Here is a 24330-nt window from a genome sequence, read left to right as displayed (position 1 = left end):
AGTGTTCTGGGTATATTTAAGGTAGGCTAGGCTAAGCTATGATATTTGGTAGTTAGGTGTATTAAATGCATTTTCCACTTACAAAGGGTTTATCAGGATGTAACCCCATCATAAGTCAAGGAAGATCTGTAGTGGAATTCCATAAGTACGGTGTCAGGTACTTAATCAAAAATAGCTAGACATAAGAGGAGACAAGACAACGTGATTAGAAATTAAGAGATTCAATACAAAATAGAGATAGAAGTGTTCCAGATAATGGAGTTATCAGGAACAGACTTTTAAAGAACTTTGTTTAATATGTTCAAGGAAATTGAAATAAGGCTGAGCATTTTGGCACTGGCTAGAAATATGAAAAAGAACCAAATTCGTGGAAAATGTTTGTTGAATAAAAAAAGAACAAATGGAAAATTTGGAACTAAAGATCACAGTAACCTAAGATAAGAAATCAATCAGTGACAAAAACAAATGTTCGCAAGGATATGGAAAAATGGGAATACTCATACAGTACTAGAGTGAGTGTAAATTAGTACAATCATTTTGGAAAAGAGTTTGTAATTATCTGCTAACATTGAGTATACAACAAATTTATAATCAATAGAAATGTGTGTACATTGCACCAAGAGATGTGCAAGAATATAGATTACAATTTATTCATAGGAGCTGCAAACTGGAAATAACCCTGATACCCATCAATAGGAATGGTTAAATAAATTGTTGTATTCTCATATAATAAAATATTACACAGCTATGGAAATGAACCAACTACAGCTACACACAAGAATATAGATGAATCTCACAAAGATAATGTTGGCAAAAGAGGCTAGGCGAAAAATACATATTGTGTGATTCTACTTTATGTAAAATTCAAAAGCAAGTAAAACTAATTGTGTGTGTGTGTGTTTGCCTGCTTGCATGTGTGTGGGTCTCTACTCGTTTGGAAATGTACTGAAATGTTAACTGATTATTTCTAATGGGTGATTTTTATTTTTATTTTCTTTTATAACTTCTATGTTATCTTCAATATAGACAATGTACTACTTTTATAATGATGACAAAGTTCTTCAGAAAATATAGCATTCCTATAATTTAGGATAAAAATAGTATATTCAAAATGAAAAACCCATTTTCTTACAAACATTGTTTAAATCACCTGTGCTTCTATAGGATGATACAACTTATCTTTTTTATAAGGATGATACAAATTATCTTTTTTTTTACTAAGGGGAACTTTTTTTTTGGTATAAAGAAAGTTCTGGAAAAAAACAGAAGCATAAAGAAATATAATCCCATCACATAGTGGCAGGTGTTGTTAAAACATTTTGGTATGTTTCCTCCTGTCCTTTTCTTCTGTTTTTTTATAGATCACATAGTATATATAATTTAACGTGCTGCTTTTTCAATTTAAATTTATATTACATGCTGTTGTTACTTTTGCAAGTTATTCCCAGGTTATCTGCTTGCCTACCTACCTGCCTGTTTCTGTCTCTCCTTCTCTGCTTCTATCTCTCCCTTTCTACCTCCTTCTTCTCTTCCTTTGTTCTCCTATTCCTTCCTTTTGTCAGCAAGCATTCACTAAGTTCCTGTTGTGTGCCAGACGCTTTGCTCAAACACAGTCCCTCCCTCCAGGGAAGGAGAGAGACACACAACAAAAAAAGGGAGCACTATGATGAGGAGTTATAAATATTTGATTTTTTTTTTTTCTTTTTAACTCAGTACTCATTTTTCATTAGGAAAAAATACTGATTTAACCCTTCCTAAGCCAGTGTTACCAAGAATCTTGTGAGATCATATCCCCAGGAGTGACAATGCTGTGGGGTCTGGCTGAGCCCAGCCACGAGTAGAATGAGGTTGTTTGTAGTACTGATGGCTAGGTGCTTTGGGGGGTTTCTGTGCAGGCATTGCTCTGTGTAAGAACATTCAGTGCTCTAGGCAAAATCGTCCCATTAGCAACAACATGGATGGACCTTGAGGGTATGATGTTAAGCAAAATAAGCCAGACAGAGAAAGACAAACACCGTGTGATTTCACTCATGTGGAAGATAAACAAACACATGGATAAAGAGAACAGATTAGAGGTTACCAGAGGGAAAAGGAGTAGGGGAGAGGGCAAAAGGGGTAAAGGGGTACATATGTGTGGTGACGGATAAAAACTAGACCATTGGTGTTAAGCACAATGCAGTCTGTACGGAAACTGATAAATAATAATGTACACCTGAAATTACACAATGTTATAAACCATTATGACCTCAGTGAAATAATTGGAAAAAAAAAAAAAAGAAAATTCCATGGTCTACGGTAGGAGTTAGCAAACTTTTTCTGTAAAGTGACAGTAAATATTTTAGGCTTTGTGGGCATATGGACTCAACTTGGCCACTGTAGGGTGAAAGCAGCGACATAATTGCATGGGCCTGGCTGCATTCCAACAAAACTTGATGGAAACAGACCATGGACCAGATTGCCTCTCGTCGGCAAGGAAGTCCCTCATTCTAGGGACTCAGGTATGCACCATAGGGGCTGGTACTTCCGCTATGACTCCTAGGGATGCTGTGACCCCTAGGGATGACTTTTGCCTTATTTCTGGAGAAGTTAAAAAAAGTAAGGCCCACTCACCTTAATTTCACTCCACCCCCACAATTGCTTCTAATAAACATATTCTCATCAAAATTGTTCTGATTAAAGTGGCCTTCTGGACAACAAAACAATCTCCAGCCTCTTCCTGAACCTCATGCCCCTGAAGCAAACTGAGAGTCCTTTGGCAAGGTCATCCAAGGATTTGAACTGCCATAAACTCTAGGGATAGCAACTGAGGCTAAGAATGATATATGAGGGGAAAGTACCAGGTTTCAAGGAATAGTAAAAAGTTTCATAATAAAAATTGTCCTTAAGCATCACTGAGGGCCGGCCCCGTGGCTTAGCGGTTAGGTGCGCGCACTCCGCTGCTGGCGGCCCGGGTTCGGATCCGGGGTGCACACCGACGCACCGCTTCTCCGGCCGCGTCCCACATACAGCAACTAGAAGGATGTGCAGCTATGACATACAACTGTCTACTGGGGCTTTGGGGGAAAAAAATAAATAAATAAAATTATAAAAAAAAAAAGAATCACTGAAATGCCCCCAAAACGCTATATTGTAAGTGTTTTTCCATATTAAGACTTCTCTCTAAATGTCATTTTAAATAAATATGTATTATTTAAATGAATCATAATTTAATAATGTTTAATATTAAGCTGTTTACAATTTTAATTATTTTAAATGATGCTGTGACTAACAGCGTTCTGTATACCATATGTATACCTTTTAATCGATTTCCTTTTAATCAAATCTCAAAAGTATAATTATTAGAATAAAGGTTGTAAGCACAGTTAAGACTCTTGATACCTATAGCCAACTTGTCTTCTAGGAAGATGGTGCCACCTTATACTCCTACCAGCAATGTGCGAAAGTTCCTATTTCAAAATCCCCTTTCTAGCACTATTTTCTTTTTTACTAAAATATCTCTTATATTTTGTTTATAAAACTTTCCTATATGTAAGAGTTAGTTGATAGGAGCCAGTTGGCAGGGGAGGTGTTATGTTGGACTCTTGCCTTTATCAGTCTAGTCTGTTATTCTGGGATTAGTCTGCTGAGTAACATGCCATACAACCAACAATGGATTCTGTCAAGCTACTACAGTGTTTGCCGTCTGAGTTGAAAATATAGCCATCATCAACTGAAAGACCAGGTTGTGTAAACCATTTGTTGCTAGTGTCTTTCCAGTGGCAGAGCAGAAATTCTCTTAGCCCATCTGCCTTTCTTGAGAGCCATGATGAAGAATTCTAAGGCTTGATGTGTAGTATCCCTTTCTTAAATTATGGGAGAGGAATAAGAAAGAGGCTCTTTGTCTTTGGTGATCTTTTTAAAGAGTAGATGAGTTTTGCTTTTTGTGTTTTCAATTTCTAGATAACTGAATTAAGATAAAGCAATTTTAATATTCATTTGAAGATCACATGTATATATTAAAAATAAGATTTATCTCAATATGTATACTTAATGAATTCTTTACCTTCTTTCATTACTTTTCCAGTTTTTAAGAAAAAGAAATTTTAGTTAAAATGCTGGCCTGGTATTTTTCTTCTTCTCTGCTATTTTTTTTAAAATAGGGAATAGTTAGTTATGAAACTGGAAATTTTAGAAACTGGAAATTTTATTTCTTTTCCGGAAATTCTTTTGGTAGATTTATGTGAGAAGGAGAGTAATAATTGGCATGACATTGCAGACTGAAGCCTACCCTTTATTTATAATTAAGACAAGCTCTTTATTTCAAAATATTAAATTAATAATATTCTTCCTTTATTATATTTAAGTAAATTGAGACAATTTGTGATTTATTTTGGCATTCTCATAAAGTGGATAAAAGGAGGAGCTGCTTGGAGAACTGTGCCCTCTTGGGAATTTTTCCCACATTCCTAATCTTCCTTTGTGGAATGTCACTCACTATGTCCCATTTGGAACTGTTTTTTTAAGATAGAAGATAGGATGGGGTGATGGTGGTGGTGTTACTGTTTTATAACAACTTAAAGGAAAACTGAAGAACTATTATGTTGGTATTTACTTACAAGTGCTTCTAATATTTTCACTTGGTTGAAATATTCTTAGTGTTTATATAGTTCTTTTAGCCTTATTCCAGTGCTGATACTCAAAACAAAACAAAACAAAACCTTGCATTTCTGTTGCTGATTATTTTGTAGCCATAAAAGAAGAGACTATTTATTTTCGGGACAGTAGAATTAAAATAATTTATGGATTTTTTAAAACCAAAATTTGAAAGCATGAATTGCATTGAAAGAATTTTGAAATTCATTCTTAGCAAAATCTGTATTTAATTAAGATACATGGGTCTGAGAATTAATATTCAGGTTGAGTTCTTTGTCCATATGTTGTTGATGAAGATGTTTATTTGCAGCTAAGTAACAGCTTAGAATTCTATAAGGGACCCATAATCTTCGACCAGGTGTTTATTAACATTTACTTTTTTCATCATACGACCTTTATCAGTTAAAAAAATACTAACAATCTAAAAAAATTGGGACTGCATATGTGTATTTGTGTGTATTCATTTGCAAATTACGTACGCGTACCTCTATATTTATATTATGTACGTTATAAAACATAAAAATAGAAATTTTATAATAAGATGTAGTAATCTTGATAAAGTTAACTTTAAATTTTATTTATTAACAGTACCTTAGAACTTTTGTTTTTACTTTATAATATCATCAGTAACAATTGAATATGCTTTATTATTTTTGAAAATCTTATAAAACTTTGCCACATAGTAATTCAAACTGATTTGAGGTTCATTTCAGTCTCATCCAACAATTATGTGAAAGTTTTTGTTGAAATTTGCCTGGTAAATTTTCATCCTCCCTGGCGTCACTCAGTTCTTACATTTAGTGATTGCAGTGCTAGTTTGCATATCCTGGTATCCCATGCTATTTTGTGTGTGTGTGTGTGTGTGTGAGCAAGATCAGCTCTGAGCTAACATCCGATGCCAATCCTCCTCTTTTTGCAGAGGAAGATTGGCCCTGGGCTAACATCCGTGCCCATCTTCCTCTACTTTATATGGGACACCGCCACAGCATGGCTTGACAAGCAGTGCAGTGCATCAGTGCGCGCCCGGATCCAAACCTGCGAACCCTGGGCCGCTGAAGCAGAGCGCTTGCACTTAACCGCTACGCCACTGGACTGGCCCCCCATGCTATTTTTAAAGTCCAAAGTACCACTGTTTTTGTTGGTTTAATACTGTTAATTTAGAAACAACCAGTAGCTTTGTTCACCTTTCTTGATTCTCTTTCCGGTTTGTCCTCCAATCTCTCCTTCATTTCTGACACCCTCCTAGCTTTACTTTCAGTTCCAGCAGTGATCCCCCAAAACACATACCTACACACCAGGCAGAGGAGAAAAAAGCGTTGATTTAGAGAGAGGCTTCAGAAGGTGGTTAATCTCTTTGCTCGGGGAAGGGGAGGAGTTAATAGACAAAACCATCCTTCCTAGGTTAACTGGGAGGGTAATCAAAACTGAGTAATCAACCCAGTAGGTTCTGGCCACAGTGGAGGAGCTGCCTAGCTGGTCTGAAAGCTCCATTGGAGGGGCACTAAGTACTTCAGAAAGGTCCTGAAGTCTTTCTGGACCAATTATTTCAGAAGTGTCAGTTTGGAAGGTACCCTGGGCAGAAGGATACAAAGGGGAAAGAATCATTAGATATAATCATATCTAATAATCTACATCAGAGTTATAATTTTTTTTTTTTCGTGAGGAAGACTGGCCCTGGGCTAACATCTGTTGCCAATCTTCCTCTTTTTGCTGAGAAAGATTGGCCCTGAGCTAACACCTGTGTCCATCCTCCTCTTTTTTTTTTTTTGTATATGGGATGCCACCACGATATGGCTTGATGAGTGGTGCATCAGTCTGTGCCCAGGATTCGAACCTGCGAACCCTGGGCTGGGCTGCTGAAGAGGGGCGCATGAACTTAACCACTATGCCACTGGGCCAGCCCCTAGAGTTATAACTTTTTAGTGTTTGTTTTTATAAATGTTTAATTTGATACTTTATAATGTTTGTAAATTTCCATATTTGAAATATGTTGGATGTTTAATTTTGCTGATTTTTAAACATTTTATACTCTGAACATTTTTTAGTGAAAATACTGGTATTAATACTTGTATTACATGGAATAATTACCAAGATACTAGTGTTGTCATTTGCTTCATTATTACAATTATTACTTTAATTTTTTTATTTTTAATACAGGTTCAAAGACCATTTATATTCTTTGTTTGGAGGTTCTTAAATGTTAGAAAATTTTTAATCCATGTGTCTAAGATTGAAGATAGGAGTTTTTATTGGTGACAGACATCATTTTCAGCAATAAAATCCTGTAACAATTAGGGCCAGCCCTGTGGTGTAGTGGTTAAGTTTGTGTGCTTGGCTTCCGCGGCCTAGGGTTCGCAGGTTCGAATCCCGGGCATGGACCGACGCACGGCTTATCAAGCCATGCTGTGGAGGCACCCTACATACAAAATAGAGGAAGATGAGCACAGATGTTAGCTCAGAGCCAATCTAACTCAGCAAAAAAAAAAAAAAAAAAAAGGAAGATTGGCAACAGATGTTAGCTCAGGGCGAATCTCCCTCACCAAAAAAAAAAAAAATCATATAACAATGGAAACATTTCTAGACATCTGTTATCAGAATATTTTCTGTAACATGAGTTTTTTAAAAAGTAACTACTTTCTCAGTCATTGTTAAAGTATCATCTTTACCTTGAAAGGAGATGGATTAAGTATCTGGGAGCTTTTTAGTTTTTACTGTTGACAGCCACATGTCATCATAGAAGAGGTCAACAAATTTGGAACAGTTGTCCTTTTGTAGTGGAAAAGTAGGTAACTCATATTTAAGTTTGACAAATGTTTAAGATATTTTGCCACAAGATAACCAGCAGATTTCTGAATGGTACAAAAGAGTTTTTTGGTCTCTCTTGATCTCATTACTAAATTACTAATAAAGAATATGTTAATTTGATTTGTTTTTAAAGTTTTTTTATCACATGATATATCTTATGTATAGAAGAGTGCATAATACATATGTACAATTTAAAAAATAGTTATAAAGCCGACACTCATCCAACCAACACCAAGGTCTAGAAATTAACAGCACCCCAGGAGTTCCCTATGTGTCTTTCACCAAACACATCCCCCTTCTTCCCTACAGATAACAACTCTCCTGACATTTGTGTGATCATTTCCTTACTTTTTTTGTGTGTGTGAGGAAGATCGGCCCTGAGCTAACATCTGCCAATCCTCCTCTTTTTGCTGAGGAAGACTGGCCCTGGGCTAACATCCATGCCCATATTCCTCCATTTTGTATGGGACGCTGCCACAGCATGGCTTGACAAGCGGTGCGTCGGTGCGTGCCCGGGATCTGAACTGGCAAACTCCAGGCCACCACAGCGGAGCACGCACACTTAACCCCTTGCACCACCGGGCCGGCCCTTACTTTTCTTTATAATTTATTGTCTGGCTATCCCTAAATACTGAATTCAGTTTTACCTGTTTTGCATCTCATGTAAATAGGATCGTACTGTATGTATGCCTTTGTGGGTTTTGTTCAGCATTGTAATTTTTATGCAAGCTGTGTGTAACTCTGCTTTCATTTGCAGTGGTTTCTAGCATTTTATTCTATGAGTATCTGAAGTTTATTTATCCGTCCTACTGTTGTTGGACATTTGGGATGTTTCTAATGTGGGGCTCTTATAAATAATGCTTCTATAAACATACAAGAATGTATGTATCTCCTGGCATACATGTACAAGAACTTTTCTAGGATATATGCCTGAGAGTGGACTTGCTTGGTAGTAGTGTATGTGCATATTCAACTTAACTAGATAATGCCAGACTTTTCCACAGGGTTTATACCAACTTACATTCCCACTATAATGTGCAAAGATTTCCATTGCTCTACCTCCTTAGCGCTTGTTATTGTCAGATTTTTAAATTTTAGCCATTCTGACGAACATATAATAGCATCTCATTATGTTTTTTGCAAGAGAATGAGGTTGGCAAAATGTTATTAATGATTACCAGTTGTGGTATTATAGGTGGTTTTTATGCTTTTTAAAATATTTTCTAGAGTATTTGTTCTTACCCTTTCAGCTACCACTCCATTTCTCTTATTCCTTTTTACAGAAAATTCCTTGCAAAGATTATTTGTACTCACCATACCCAATTTTTCTCTTGAACCCGGTTCAGACAGACTTTTTCCCTTACCGCTCACTGGAACTGCTCCCATCCAGGTCACCCATGGTCATTTCATTGCTCAGTCCTCATCTCATTTGACTTAGCAGTAGCACTTGACACAATTAATCATTTTCTACTCCTGAAAACAGTTTTAATTGGCTTAAAGATACCACACTAAATGGATTTTCTTACAGGTTGCTTCTTCTCATTTTGTGTAACATTTGATACTTTGATGACACCTTCTGTCACTTCTCCCCCAAGTATTTATTTTTTAAGTTTTAAACCTGAATAAAAGTTGAAAGCATTATCCCCATAATTTTTCATTAACTTTTTTCCTAATTATTAAAGTAATACAAGTTTGGATGATCATACTCTGGTTATATATGATGTCATCAATGAGGGAACCTGAGTGAAGTATATATGAGAACTCGCTGTACTATTTTTCCAACTTCTATGTGAGTCTAAAATTATTTCATAATAAACTGTTTTTCTTAAAGTAATACACCATGTTATTCACCATACTTTATTTATTCATCATATTTTATTGAACTCCTACGATATGCCAGGTACTATTCTAGACCTTGAGAATATAGTAGTGACCGAGTTGAGAAAAATCCCTGCTCTCATGGAGCTTAAATTTACTGGAGGTGATCAATAATAAATAAGTAAGAAGTATATATTATGTTAGATAGTATAAATGCTAGGGAGAAAATGTAAAGCAGAAAAGCAGAGAAGGTGTATAGGAAATGACAAGAGTGGAGAAGGGGAGTTGAAATTTTAGATATGGTAACAAGGATAGCCAAATGCCTCATTGAGAAAGGGACAATTGAAGAAAGTCTTGAAAGAAGCAAAGAAGCAAGCCATGCAAATATTTAGGGGAAAGTCCTTCAGAGCCTTTGTTTTTACCTCAAATTAGTAACAAAGGTCCTGAAGTAGGTGCATGCTTGTAGTGTTTCAGGAATGGTGAGGAGGCTAGTGTGGTTAGTGTGGTAGGCAATGAAATCTAAGAGATGGGGTGTGGGAGGGGTGGCAGGGAGCAGTTGGATATATGAATCAGGAGTTCAAGCTGGAGATAATAGTTTGAGTGCGATCAGCATGTACATTAAAGTTAGGTGACTAGATGACTCCACCAAGAGACTGAGTGTAGATAGAGAAGAGAAAATGTCTATGGATTAAATAAACTCTGGGTTACTCTGACATTTAAGGGTTGAGCATTTGAGAAGGAATCAGCAAAGGAGACTGAGCCTGAGGGTTCTTCCATTTAGGACTATATCCTTTGTTGGCATGTGAAGTCCTCCATTTACTGGCCCAGATTTACCTCATGTCTTACCACTTCTCTTCCTACTACTTCTGGTTTTAAAAAATATATCATGCCCTCTCTCCTGGTTCTTTCTACATGCTTTTCCATTTTTTGAAACACTGTTTATTTCCTCCTTTTCCTCATCCCTGACTAACTCCTTTTTATCTTTTAGGATTCACCTCAACCATAATTTCCTCAGTGGTCTGCCAGACATGGTTTAGCTTCCCCTTCTGTGTACCCTGTACATACCTAGTATCACACACCCTCTCCACTCTTTCTTGCTCCTCATAAGCACTTTCTTCTTCTATTTTTCTCTCTAGATTGGAATTGCTTATTCAGCCATCTCCTCTAGTAGATTGTGATCCTTGAGGTTCTATGTCCTATTCATTGTTTAATGTTTGGCACTATGTTTAATACTTGGTTGGCACTTAAATAATATTTAGTAAATTTGGGAACCAATATAAATTGCCATAATAGAAAGAGAAGAGCCTTATAAAGGCTCAGCCTTTGGAAACAGTGAGTAAAGTTGGAGTGTAGAGCAGAGTTTTTGTGAAAGAAGATGTTGTATAAGCATCAGGAAGCGAGAAACATGTCAGCAAGCCAGAGGTTACCAATATTTTTCTTGTAGCAGCAAGAAATTTCTAGGTGCAATAGCTAGATTGACTTCTTTTCTGTCTTCTTTATTGAAAAGCTGCCTGGCAGACATACGGTGTTTTACCAAGCAGATAGAAACAAGTACAGTGGGTTCATTATTTTGAATGTTTATTTAAATGGGATTTTTTTTTAATACTTGATTCCCTTTTCATTTTTTAACAAACTACCCCAATCTGGCAGGTGTTTAAATGCTTCAGCTTTCATAGGGATGTGAATAATGGAACAGTTTTAAGTCAAGGGTCTTCATATTGAGTATGTACCTTCTTAAGGGTCATGGAATTGTTTTTAAACTTCAGGGAAGCATAACTGGTCAGTAGAAGGGTGGAGACAGATCTAAAAGCCAAAAATTTTTAAGGAATTTAAGGAGTGGAACCTAGAAAAGGTGTTAGGTAGAAAAGAGATTTCTTTGTTTAACTGTATTAGATGAAAATATGGGGTTTTGAGTCACATTTTAAAATATTTTTTAAACTTTGCTGAGTGTTAAGAGCATTTTTTCTGTAGCATGACCATAAATATTTATAAGGTGAGACAAATATAACTTCTACATGAAACATCATGATTTATTTTCAGTGCGGCACAGTTGAGCTACATTTCAAATGGGAAGTAACATCAATAGGGAGCAGTTGTGTGAAACTGTGTTCAAAAGAAAAAGCCCCAAGTTTCAAAAGTCTTTCATTCTGAATATTGTTCTCTGTATAGTATTAACTTAAAAAGTGTTTTCAGATTCAACTGAAGTTCAATTTAGAAATAGAATTTATATTTTTTGCTCTCTCAGATGAAGCTTTAAGCATATGTTTCTAATAATTCAGTTAAAATATGCTGAGTTGTATATTTTTAAAGAGAATCTGTTTTGAAAAGATTCCAAAATATTTGTTTGAACAGGCAGTCAGCATCTCGATGAAAACTGTTGGAAAAGAAAAACTTTCAGAGTCATTCTGCTCTCAGAGTACCCAAGCCAACTAAACGGGTACAGTTAACACTTCTGTAAGAGGCCAGGAGCCAAGAAACGTAGCACTTCCTGGACTGCTTTTCAGGAGGCCTTCAAGCCAACTTAGTGGTTGATATTAATACCATTGAATTTTAAAGTAATAAGCTACAAGTAGAAAATCTATGTCTCTTTCTATCAATATCATACTTATTAGTCTCTTTTAGTAATCCGTGATTAGCTTCAATCTCTATGTTGACATTAAAGCTGTAATTCCTTCTTGAATTTTGTGGGGTATCATTCTTACAAAACAAGAAGAGATGCCCTGTAGAGTTTGACCCCAGGTATGATTAAACTGTCTCCTAGACATAAATATTTTTACATTGCTTTTTAGTACTACTGAGTGTCACAGTAGAGATGTAAATTATATAGAACACCATAATGCTTTGGGACAATTGGTAGTTATCTCAGGCTACCAAATTTATAAGTAGGGAGAGTTTATTCAGCCTCTGACCCTTTCATTTTCATTTTATCTCATTGAGATTTATTGACACCACTTAATTTATTTAGCAATTATATGCTTAATATAGATAGTATGTCATATTGATCTCTGTATCCACATATTTGATCTAGTAAGTGCTCTAATTAGATATTTGTTGGATTGAACCAGAAAGTACCCACCATATTTAGTTGCTATAGTGGAGAGTAAATAATAAAAGAAAGATTAAAAAATTCTGTATTCTAACTAGTGAGACAAGACTAAATCTAACATCTATACTACCATTTCTCTAATATCACAGAGTTAGTTGGAAAAATAGCAGAAACTAAAATTTCAGTCTCTTGGTTTTTCAAGTGCTTCCCACGAGATTAGATTAACGGTGTCTCCAGAAATGATGACCATACTTGAGTAAATTTTAAGCTTCTTTCAGAGCCATAAGTGTCAAGGAGTTGTGTGGAACCAAGGATAAATCTCCTGGCTTTTTTTCCCTTTATTATTTGAATCTGTGTATAATCTGAAATAGCAAATTATATGTGATTTGGGGGTACAGTGTCATTTGTAACTTCAAGGGATCTGAGGGCCGGCTCCGTGGCTTAGCGGTTAAGTGCGTGCGCTCTGATGCTGGCGGCCCGGGTTCGGATCCCGGGAGCGCCCCGAGGCACCACTTCTCCGTCCAACGCGAGGCCGAGTCCCACATACAGCAACTAGAAGGATGTGAACCTATGACATACAACTATCTACTGGGGCTTTGGGGGGAAAAAAATGAATAAATAAAATCTTAAAAAAAAAAAAGGGATCTGAGAATCAGCAGAGGAATGCAGTCTTTTCATGCAACTCTGCCAGGTCTTTCCATTTTAGATAGTATATTACTGGAAGCTTCGAAAGCAAATGGAGGGAGTTTCAGTAATGAACTGAAAATGATGATTGACAACCAGAATCTGCAGTTGATGGGGACACAGTTATGGGAAGGAAGCATACACAAATAGTAGCATAATAGGTTATGTTACTGAAATCCAAGAAAAGTAGAATGAGGCAAAATATCTCTAGTGTCTTGATATTTCCTTTGATGGTACTTTGGATACGTTTCACAAGAGAGATGGTTGAGATCACTAATCTTTAGTACATGAACCAAGAAGTAGTAATTTTGTTTATCATAGGAATTAACTTTGGCCCATAAAGGAGTAGAAACTCTTTAGTAGAGGAACAGTTTTGTCTATAATTTCTCTGATTTAGTGCAAAAAGCTTTTTGAGAGAATATTCAAAGCCGTGTCTTAAGTTTCATTGTTGAAAACTGACAGTTGCTATACTTCTTTTTAATAACTGATTGAAGCTCTTTCTGTTATGTCTCCTCTATTGCTAAATTCCTTAAATTTAAAAAAATGTGTTTAAAGTAATGGTATTAGGAAACAAAAGCTTTATTCTGTGGATTGGATAATACTTCTTTTGTGACATTTTCTTTTCCCACCAAAAGTGAGAAGTGAATGCCTTGCCTTGGTACATCCCATTTCTAATGGAGGACAAGAAGTTATTTTCTTCAATGGCTCACTTCCAGAATTTCTGGCTGAACGTTCTTTGTCAAGTGTATATTCCCTTCTCTAGGCCTTTCTATATAGAGCCCACAAACATCGTCAATGTGAATGATGTCATTCAGAGGGTTAGTGACCATGCCTCTGCCATGAACAAGAGGATTCATTACTACAGCCGGCTCACTGCTCCTGCAGACAAGGCACTGGTAAGGGGCAAAGCATTGCTCATTGTCTAAGGTTAAGTTGAAATGAACAGTGAACAACATAAGTCAGGGCAACTCCTAGTGGTTGAACTTCTGGCTGGTCATATTCCAAGGATGGCATCATGGAAAGTCAATTATAGTAATTAATACATGTCCTATATCTCAGGCTAGTTCATTCTTATCTAGCCTGGCATACAGAGATTTGAAACAATCTCTCTATGTTGACAGCAGCCTAGAGATTTGTTGGATTAAATTCTGCTAATCCCCAATCCTAAAAGCTCTGAGGAGGGTAAACTACTTTTGAAGTAGTTTAGGTCGTTGATTAATAATAATTAATAAAGGATAACGTGTTCTGGTTAGTCTGTTCTGTTCTTAAGTTTGAAGCTACGAGGGAAAACTGTTTTTAGAAATTTTCTGCAGGAGTGGGACACTGAAATATATACATACATATACATAATATTTTCCTATTTAGCAATACCCTTTTATAGATAAAAACAAAGGTCAAAGGACAGATACTAAACATTTTAGGCTTTGCGGGCCACGTACTGTCGCATATTCTTTTTCATTTTTATTTTATAATAATCAAAAATATAAAAATTATTCTTAGCAAAGGGACTGTAAAAAAATCAGGCTGAAGGCCAGACTTGGCCCATGAGCCATAGTTTGTTGACTCTTGATCTTCTAAAATCTGTATTATTATTTTAGGATCAAAAATATATAAGTAGGCTGCTTATAAGAATTACCACATATAAGATATTCAGAAACTTGAAAACTTAAAAGAAAAATGGAAACATTCTGGGAGAAAAAATAATGATTTCTGTTATAGGTAATAATAAAAAGGGAGAAAGGAACCAACATTCTTTAGATCTTTACTAAGGGGCAAGGATTGAGCTAGTCATTCGAACGTAGATATCTCATTTTAAGCCATGTGAAATATTAAGATCTCCTTTCGTATAGCCAAAGTAGGGCCTTCAAAAATAGTCTGGTGGGATCATTTTTTTCCCCGATGTTTTTACTTTTTCCTCCCCCAGCATTTACATCAGTAGTTGTGGTAAAGTCTTAGTTCCATAACAGAATTATCTAAACCCTCTGGGTGGTAGAAGTAATCTAGTATCTCCGAGTCCAGTTCAGACCTCTGAGAGGCTCTACTTGTGGAATCAAATGTCAGAGATACTGGCTGGGTCATTCTAGGCCTGAGTGTACCTTATTTGCCTGGAAATTGTCAGCATTGTACACAAAGTTGAATCCCTTTTGTTAACTGACAGTGCAATGATCTAGTAAATCGAAGTATATGAACAGTGATCTAAAATTAACAATGACCATTTTTAATGAATGTGTGTATACATTCATGCTCATTTTCTGAGAATCCCAAAATTATTTTTCCTAAAAGATTTTTTTTGTGAGGAAGATCAGCCCTGAGCTAACATCCATGCCAATCCTCCTCTTCTTGCTGAGGAAGACCAGCTCTGAGCTAACATCTATTGCCAATCATCCTCCTTTTTTCCCTGAAGCCCCAGTAGATAGTTGTGTGTCATAGTTGCACACCCTTCTAGTTGCTGTATGTGGGACGCCGCCCCAGCATGGCCAGAGAAGTGGTGTGTTGGTGCGCGCCTGGGATCCGAACCCCGGGCCGCCAGTAGTGGAGCATGTGCACTTAACCGCTAAGCCACGGGGCCGGCCCATCCTAAAAGATTTTTAAGGGAAGAACAGTATGAATCCACAGGTCTCAGGTCTTTATGGAGTTATACCTTTTTATTTCTGAAAATTTCCCCATTTACCTTACTATTTTTATTCTAAAATGGGGAAGGGAAGAAAATTATTTGGCTGCCAACATCTCCTAGATCCTTGGTAATAAAAGTGTGGCCTGCACAGACAGGCCAGCCGTATCAGTATCACTGAGAGCTTGTTAAAAATGCAGAACCTCAGTCCTTCCTCCAGACCTACTGAATCAAAATCTATATATATATATTTTGTGTGTGTGTGAGGAAGATCAGCCCTGTGCTAACATCTGCCAATCCTCCTCTTTTTTTTTGCTGAGGAAGACTGGCCCTGGGCTAACATCCGTGCCCATCTTCCTCCACTTTATATGGGACGCCACCACAGCATGACTTGCCAAGCGGTGTGTCGGTGCGCACCCGGGATCCAAACCGACGAACCCTGGGCCACCACAGCGGAGTGCGTGCGCTTAACCGCTTGTGCCACCAGGTTGGCCCCCAAAATCTATATTTTAACAAGATCCCTTTGTGAATCACAGAAACATTCAAGCTTGAAAAGCAGTGCCCTAGACCACTGTCAGAGTGTGAAACCCATTCCTGCAATTTTTCTGTATCTCCTAAGATTTTGCCACTTCTTATTCTCCAGCTTCTAATCCTGCCCCCTATAACTTTTGATTTTCACTTTTTCTGAATTTGCTTTGCTGGCTGTTATGGTTTATCTCCTGCCTGATGCAAACATGGTCCTGCTCCTTTTTTCTTCTCACTCTACGGCAGAAGACAACAGAACTCAGACCCGAGAGGATTGAGGGTAGAGAGAAGGCAGCAGACCCATTTCCATATATGTGTTTATATCTCTAGGAAATAATTGTTTCCAAAGCCGCACCAGGCATAGCATTCAAGACATTCTTTGCCCACAAGACACCAACAATCATATGCATAAAGAGAAAAGGACTTGCCACTTCTTCTTTTTGTACCAGTCCTTATCCTGTCTACCTATTGAGGCCTAATGTTCCATCACTTCTTGAAGTCTTCCCCAACTATTCTACTCCCCATTATCTTTTCGTTATACAGTATACCACAGAATTGAACACTTAATTTTTAATCTCTCTTATAGCCTTGCCTAATTGCTCCATATATCTTCTAACTTGAATTTAAACTTCTTGAAGTTAGGAGCTGTATTTCATTTTTTTCTTGAACACTAAACCTAGCACAAAGTTGTAGATTTACGTTAACAGGTGCTAAATATAAAAGATTGTTCATTTATACCATCAGCTACTACATCTTTAACTACTATATGTAAAGACTACACATATCCTCAAAGGACTGTGCTCAGGGAGATGGGCAGAATTCCATCAGGAGACTTTATTTTTTTCCCTCCAAAATAGAGAGGTAGAATTAGGAAGAAATGTATGGGGATAAGTTGGGAGCTATGTGTAAGAAACCTATATCTATTCAGTTGTTCTCTCTGGCTCCTTCCCTTTTGCTTACATCTTTCATCTTTAAGAATCCTTGCTTTGCCTTTTCCTTAAGCTGCTTTAGCTCATCTTTTTTTTCTGCTACCAAAGCATTTAACAGAATAGTCCATATTTATTGTTCCTTTCTTTATCTTCTATTGACTCCTCAATTCCTTGTAGTTTGAGTTCCCTACCTGCCTCTTTGCTAAAACCACCCTCACATAGGAGTTCAGTGACTGCTTGATTCTTGAAATTTCCCTCACTTAAGGCCCAAGTCTCCTCCATTCAAAATTCCTTAATCTCAGTCTTTGCTGGCTCTTCTTCCTCCTTTCTCATGAAAATGAAGAGAAAAATATTTTGACAATTACATATTCTAGGAATTCATTCTCATTTCAGATAAAGTTTATTGTTTACAGTCTTTAAACTCTTGCTTCTTTAGATCTGTTACATTTGAAAAAGAATTCTTATAATCAGGGATGTATACTATTTATTTGTTCATGATATTTAAAAATATGTCTAGAATCAGGTACTCTCATGTATAGAAAATATTTTGCACATTTACTGGTCCTAAAATTTCTGTTTCTTTTTTTACCAGATTGCCCCAGATCATGTAGTTCCATCTCCAGAAGAGTGCTATGTATATAGTCCACTGGGTTCTGCTTACAAACTTCAAAGTTACACTGAAGGATATGGTAAAAACACCAGTTTAGTAACCATGTGAGTAAAACTACTTTTTGGAGCATAACTTAAATTATATGTGAATGAAGATTACTGATTATTTTAATTTTATCTTAATTAAAATGTTTGAAGAGTCACACTCCATATTTTTACTGCTATTACTCTGTGTTTTCAGTTTTATGATTTGGAATACCATGATGGGAACATCTATACTAAGTATTCCTTGGGGCATAAAACAGGTAATATAATTTTTCAGCACATTCTTTGCCTAAATTTTTTTCTCTTTATATTGTAAATTTTACAATAGAGTTTTTAATAAATTTACATAAATTTATTAAAGAAAATAGATCATTATATTTAATTTTCGATTAGTTGTCATGTTTCTATCACAATATTTAGGGTAACAATATGGTTGCATATGAATTTATTCTCACATGATAATATATGTTGTTCTATATTTTTATTTTTAACAGGCTGGATTTACTACTGGAATGTGTATCATCATGCTGATGGGCCTTTTAACACTTTATTGCTGCTACAGAGTAGTGAAATCACGGGCTATGATCTGTAAGAATTTGCCACAGTGAAATAGATTAGTGATGTGGATATTAATAAGTATTTCCTGTTGAGGTAGATCACTAATGGATACATTCCATGTATCCATTAACTATCTATTTTGTGTCTAAAGGTTTACTTCTCAAATTCATAACATTGGCTGAACATGTTAATGAATTAGTGGCTGCCTGTGAAATTCAGAGGGGCTGGCACTTCTTTGCAGAATGCATTTACTTTGGTGCCAATTTCCTCATAAGAATAATTTTAAAAGTCATAATGTTAAAATAAGGTCTTTGCCAGAACTAAATTGAGAATTCTGTGATTTTTAACAGCTAATGGTGACTTGTTTTGACCTATCCCTACCAAAAGACCTAAATGTTAGAATCTCCTAAAAGTAGAAATTATAACTAGAAAAATATGAAAATGTGAGCAATGTGTCCTTTGTAGTGAATTCTCAAAGTTGTACCACCATGTTACCTGCACTCATCTCTATAAATTCTGGATCAGGGAAATACCTTTTTAGATTGTTTCAAAGTAGTTTAGGACCTAAATAGGCATACATTATTTCATTGAATCTTAGCAAGTATGAATCGACAGACCAGACTTTGCCTCCAGTTTTCTTCTTTCTCTACTAAGCAGTGGTATATTTTCTCTTAATTGTGTTATTTATTCATATCCCTTTCCTATTTATCCTCAAGTTCCTTGGTGCTCCTATGGATTTCTTAAGTTCTTTATTGTTATTGTCAAGTTTCTTTCCCATTCAATATTTGAATGGCTTTTCTATTATGTGCGTTTGTTTATATGTCTGTCTTTTCCATTGGAATTTCTGTATCTTCAGTTGATAAAAAAGGATAACTTTTCAGGTTCTATTTTTACACTTTCTAACTTTTCTGTTATTTAATTTTTAAATTCTTAACTCAGTTGTCTGAAATTTAAGTTGACATGTGGCTCAAAGTATGACTCAAGAAAACTTTCCTTCATATTGTTATTTAAGTATGCCAAATATTTTTTTTTTTTTTGTGAGGGAGATCAGCCCTGAGCGAACATCCGTGCTAATCCCCCTCTCTTTTTGCTGAGGAAGACCGGCTCTGAGCTAACATCTATTGCCCATCCTCCTCCTATTTTTCTTCCCCAAAGCCCCAGTAGATAGTTGTGTGTCATAGTTGCACATCCTTCTAGTTGCTGTATGTGGGACGCGGCCTCAGCATGGCCGGAGAAGCAGTGCGTCGGTGCGCGCCCAGGATCCAAACCCCGGGCCGCCAGTAACGGAGCACGCGCACTGAACCGCTAAGCCACCGGGCCAGCCCTAAGTATGCCAAATGTTTATTGGACAATGTCTTCTGTCCCTTACTGATGACTTTGTCTAGCCTTGATTTATTACTTGCTTTTATTTATTTATTTTTTTCAATATGAACACTTTCTTCTTTTTATTTTTTTTTTCTTTTTTATTTATTTTTTTAAATTTTTTGTTTATTGCAGTAACATTGGCTTATAACATTGTATAAATTTCAGGTGTACATCATTATACTTCTATTTCTGCATAGATTACATCATGTTCACCACCCCAGTACTAATTACAACCCATCACCACACACATGTGCCGAATTATCCCTTTCGCCCTCCTCCCTCCCCCCTTCCCATCTGGTAACCACCAATCCAATCTCTGTCTCTTTGTGTTTGTTTATTGTTGTTATTATCTACTACTTAATGAAGGAAATTATACAGTATTTGACCTTCTCCCTGTGACTCATTTCGCTTTGCATAATACCCTCAATGTCCATCCATGTTGTCACAAATGGCTGGATTTCATCGTTTCTTATGGCTGAGTAGTATTCCATTGTGTGTATATACCACATCTTCTTTATCCATTCGTCCCTTGATGGCACTTAGGTGGCTTCCAAGTCTTGGCTATTGTCAATAACGCTGCAATGAACACAGGGGTGCATGTACCTTTGCAAATTGGTGTTTTGAAGTTCTTTGGATAAATACCCAGCAGTGGAATAGCTGGATCATATGGTAGTTCTATCCTTGATTTTTTGAGGAATCTCCATACTGTTTTCCGTAGTGGCCGCACCAGTTTGCGCTCCTACCAGCAGTGTATGCAAGTTCCCTTCTCTCCACATCCTCTCCAACACATGTTGTTTCCTGTCTTGTTAATTATAGCCATTCTCACGGGCGTGAGGTGATATCTCATTGTAGTTTTGATTTGCATTCCCCTGATAGTTAATGATTTTGAACATCTTTTCATGTGTCTGTTGGCCATCTGTATATCTTCTTTGGAGAAAAGTCTGTTCAGGACTTTTGCCCATTTTTTGATTGTTAGTTTTTTTGTTGTTGAGATGCCTCAGTTCTTTGTGTATTTTGGAGATTAAGCCCTTGTCAGATGTATGGTTTGCAAATATCTTCTCCCAATTGTTAGGTTGTCTTTTCGTTTTGTTGATGGTTTCCTTTGCTGTGCAGAAGCTTTTTAGTTTGATGTAGTCCCATTTGTTTATTTTTTCTATTGTTTCTCTTGCCCGGTCAGACATGGTGCTTGAAAAGATGTTGCTAAGACCAATGTCGAAGAGCGTACTGCCTATGTTTTCTTCTAGAAGTTTCACAGTTTCAGGTCTTACATTCAAGTCTTTAATCCATTTGGAGTTAATTTTTGTGTATGGTGTAAGGTAAGGGTCTACTTTCATTTTTTTGCATGTGGCTGTCCAGTTTTCCCAACACCATTTGTTGAAGAGACTTTCTTTTCCCCATTGTATGTTCTTGGCTCCTTTGTCAAAGATTAGCTGTCCATAGATGTGTGGGTTTATTTCTGGGCTTTCGATTCTATTCCATTGATCTGTGTGTCTGTTTTTGTGCCAGTACCATGCTGTTTTGGTTACTATAGCTTTGTAGTATATTTTGAAATCAGGGAGTGTGATACCTCCAGCTTTGGTCTTTTTTCTCAGGATTCCTTTACTTATTCGGGGTCTTTTGTTGTGCCAAATAAATTTTAGGATTCTTTGTTCTATTTCTGTGAAAACTGTTGTTGGAACTTTGATAGGGATTGCATTGAATCTATAGATGGCTTTGGGGCCGGCCCCGTGGCTTAGCGGTTATTTGCGCGCGCTCCGCTACTCGCGGCCCGGGTTCAGATCCCGGGCGCGCACTGACGCACCACTTCTCCGCCCATGCTGCGGCCGCGTCCCACATACAGCAACTAGAAGGATATGCAACTATGACATACAGCTATCTACTGGGGCTTTGGGGAAGAAAAAAAGGAGGAGGATTGGCAATAGACGTTAGCTCAGAGCTGGTCTTCCTCAGCAAAAAGAGGAGGATTAGCACGGATGTTAGCTCAGGGCTGATTTCCCTCACCAAAAAAAAAAAAAAAATTCACTATAGATGGCTTTAGGAAGTATAGACATCTTAACTATGTTAATTCTTCCAATCCAAGAGCATGGAATATCTTTCCATTTCTTTGTGTCTTCTTCAGTTTCTTTCAGCAATGTTTTATAGTTTTCCGTGTACAGCTCTTTCACCTCTTTGGTTAAGTTTATTCCTAGGTATTTTATTCTTTTTGTTGCAATTGTAAATGGGATGGTATTCTTAATTTCTCTTTCTGCCACTTCCTTGTTAGTGTATAGAAATGCAACTGATTTTTGTATGTTGATTTTGTATCCTGCAACTTTACCATATTCGTTTATTACTTCTAAAAGTTTTCTGGTGGATTCTTTAGGGTTTTCTATATATAAAATCATGTCGTCTGCAAATAGTGACAGTTTCACTTCTTCCTTTCCAATTTGGATCCCTTTTATTTCTTTCTCTTCCCTGATTGCTCTGGCTAGGACTTCCAGTACTATGTTAAATAGGAGTGGTGACAGTGGGCATCCTTGTCTGGTTCCTGTTCTTAGAGGGATAGCTTTCAGTTTTTCACCATTGAGGATGATATTAGCTGTGGGTTTCTCATATATGGTCTTTATTATGTTGAGGTACTTTCCTTCTATACCCATTTTATTCAGAGTTTTTATCATAAGTGGATGCTGTATCTTGTCAAATGCTTTCTCTGCATCTATTGAGATGATCATGTGATTTTTATTCTTCATTTTATTAATGTGGTGTATCACGTTGATTGATTTGTGAATGTTAAACCATCCCTGCATACCTTGAATAAATCCCACTTGATCATGGTGTATAATCTTTTTAACGTATTGTTATATGTGATTTGCTAGTATTTTGTTGAGGATTTTTGCATCGATGTTCATCAGTGATATTGGCCTGTAGTTTTCTTTTTTTGTGTTTTCCTTGTCTGGTTTTGGTATCAGGGTAATGTCGGCTTCATAGAATGAGTTAGGGAGCTTCCCCCCCTCCTCAATTTTTTGGAAGAGTTTGAGAAGGATAGGGATTAAGTCTTCTTTGAATGTTTGGTAGAATTCACCAGGGAAGCCATCTGGTCCTGGACTTTTATTTTTGGGGAACTTTGTGATTACTGTTTCGATCTCCTTACTGGTGATTGGTCTATTCAAATTCTCTACTTCTTCTTGATCCAGTTTTGGAAGGTTGTATGATTCTAAGAATTTATCCATTTCTTCCAGATTGTCGAATTTGTTGGCATATAGCTTTTCATAGTATTCTCTTATAATCTTTTGTATTTCTGAGGTGTCTATTGTAATTTCTCCTCTTTCATTTCTTTTTTTTTTTTTTTTTTTTTTGTGAGGAGATCAGCCCTGTGCTAACATCTGCCAATCCTCCTCTTTTTTTTGCTGAGGAAGACGGCCCTGGGCTAACATCTGTGCCCATCTTCCTCCACTTTATATGGGACGCCCAAACAGCATGGCTTGCCAAGCAGTGCGTCGGTGCGCGCCCGGGATCCGAACCAGCGAACCCTGGGCCGCCGCAGCGGAGCGCACGCATTTAACCGCTTGCGCCACCGGGCTGGCCCCTCCTCTTTCATTTCTGATTTTACTTATTTGTGCCTTCTCTCTTTTTTTCTTGGTGAGTCTAGCTAAAGGTTTGTCAATTTTGTTGATCTTTTCAAAGAACCAGCTCTTGGTTTTATTAATTTTTTCTTTTTTTTTTTTTTGGTCTCTATTTCATTTATTTCTGCTCTGATTTTTATTATTTCCCTTCTTCTGCTGATTTTGGGCTTTGTTTGTTCTTCTTTTTCCAGTTCCTTTAGGTGCATTGTTAGATTGTTTATTTGAGATTTTTCTTGTTTGTTGAGATAGGCCTGTATTGCTATAAACTTACCTCTTAGGACCGCTTTTGCTGTATTCCATAAGTTCTGGCATGTCGTATTTTCATTTTCATTTGTATCCAGGTATTTTTTGATTTCTTCTTTGATTTCTTCGTTAACCCAGTCGTTGTTCAGTAGCATTTTGTTTAATCTCCACGTATTTGTGGCTTTTCTGATTTTCTTCCTATAGTTGATTTCTAGTTTCATACCGTTGTGGTCAGAAAAGATGCTTGGCATTATTTCAATCTTCTTAAATATATGGAGACTTGTTTTGTGGCCTAATATGTGATCAATCCTGGAGAATGTTCCATGTGCATTTGAAAAGAACGTGTATTCTTTGGTTTTTGGATGGAATGCTCTGTATATATCTACTAGGTCCATCTGTTCTAGTGTGTCATTTAAGGCCAATGTTTCCTTATTGATCGTCTGTTTGGATGATCTATCTGTTGGTGTAAGTGGAGTGTTAAAGTCCCCTACAATTATTGTGTTACTGTCTGTTTCTGTTTTCATGTCTGTTAATAATTGCTTTATATATTTCGGTGCACCTACATTGGGTGCGTAGATATTTACAAGTGTTCTATCCTCTTGTTGGATTGTTCCCTTGATCATTACGTAATGCCCTTCTTTGTCTCTTTTTACAGTTTTTGTTTTAAAGTCTATTTTGTCTGATATGAGTACTGCTACCCCAGCTTTCTTTTCATTGCCATTTGCATGGAGTATCTTTTTCCATCCCTTCACTTTCAGTTTGTGAGTGTCTTTAGGTCTGAAGTGTGTCTCTTGTATGCAGCATATATATGGGTCTTGTTTTTTTATCCAGTCAGCCACCCTATGCCTTTTAATTGGA

At 36.8% G+C, this 24330-nt stretch overlaps 1 protein-coding gene across 8 annotated transcripts in view; it reads left to right on the top strand.

Moving 5' to 3' along the window:
- Nucleotides 1-24330, top strand: part of SLC38A9 (solute carrier family 38 member 9) — a 102670-nt gene that overhangs the window by 26054 nt on the left and 52286 nt on the right. For 4 of the 8 annotated variants that reach the window (XM_014781633.2, XM_087443282.1, XM_087443283.1 and 1 more), the window contains 4 exons: nucleotides 13749-13881; nucleotides 17643-17764; nucleotides 17901-17964; nucleotides 18199-18292. In XM_014781633.2, the coding sequence (XP_014637119.1) occupies nucleotides 13749-13881; nucleotides 17643-17764; nucleotides 17901-17964; nucleotides 18199-18292 (413 nt within the window). Of the gene's footprint in view, nucleotides 1-13620; nucleotides 13882-17642; nucleotides 17765-17900; nucleotides 17965-18198; nucleotides 18293-24330 lie in introns of all 8 variants that reach the window. The other 4 variants (XM_087443284.1, XM_087443285.1, XM_014781635.2 and 1 more) reach the window with 2 other exon arrangements.

This window comes from Ceratotherium simum, chromosome 18, assembly GCF_057802395.1.
Source record: "Ceratotherium simum simum isolate JZ-2026a chromosome 18, ASM5780239v1, whole genome shotgun sequence".
In the NCBI taxonomy this organism is placed as follows: Eukaryota; Metazoa; Chordata; class Mammalia; order Perissodactyla; family Rhinocerotidae; genus Ceratotherium; species Ceratotherium simum.
The sequence above is the reverse complement of the archived record's forward strand: the minus strand, read 5'-3'. Positions and strand labels throughout refer to the sequence as shown.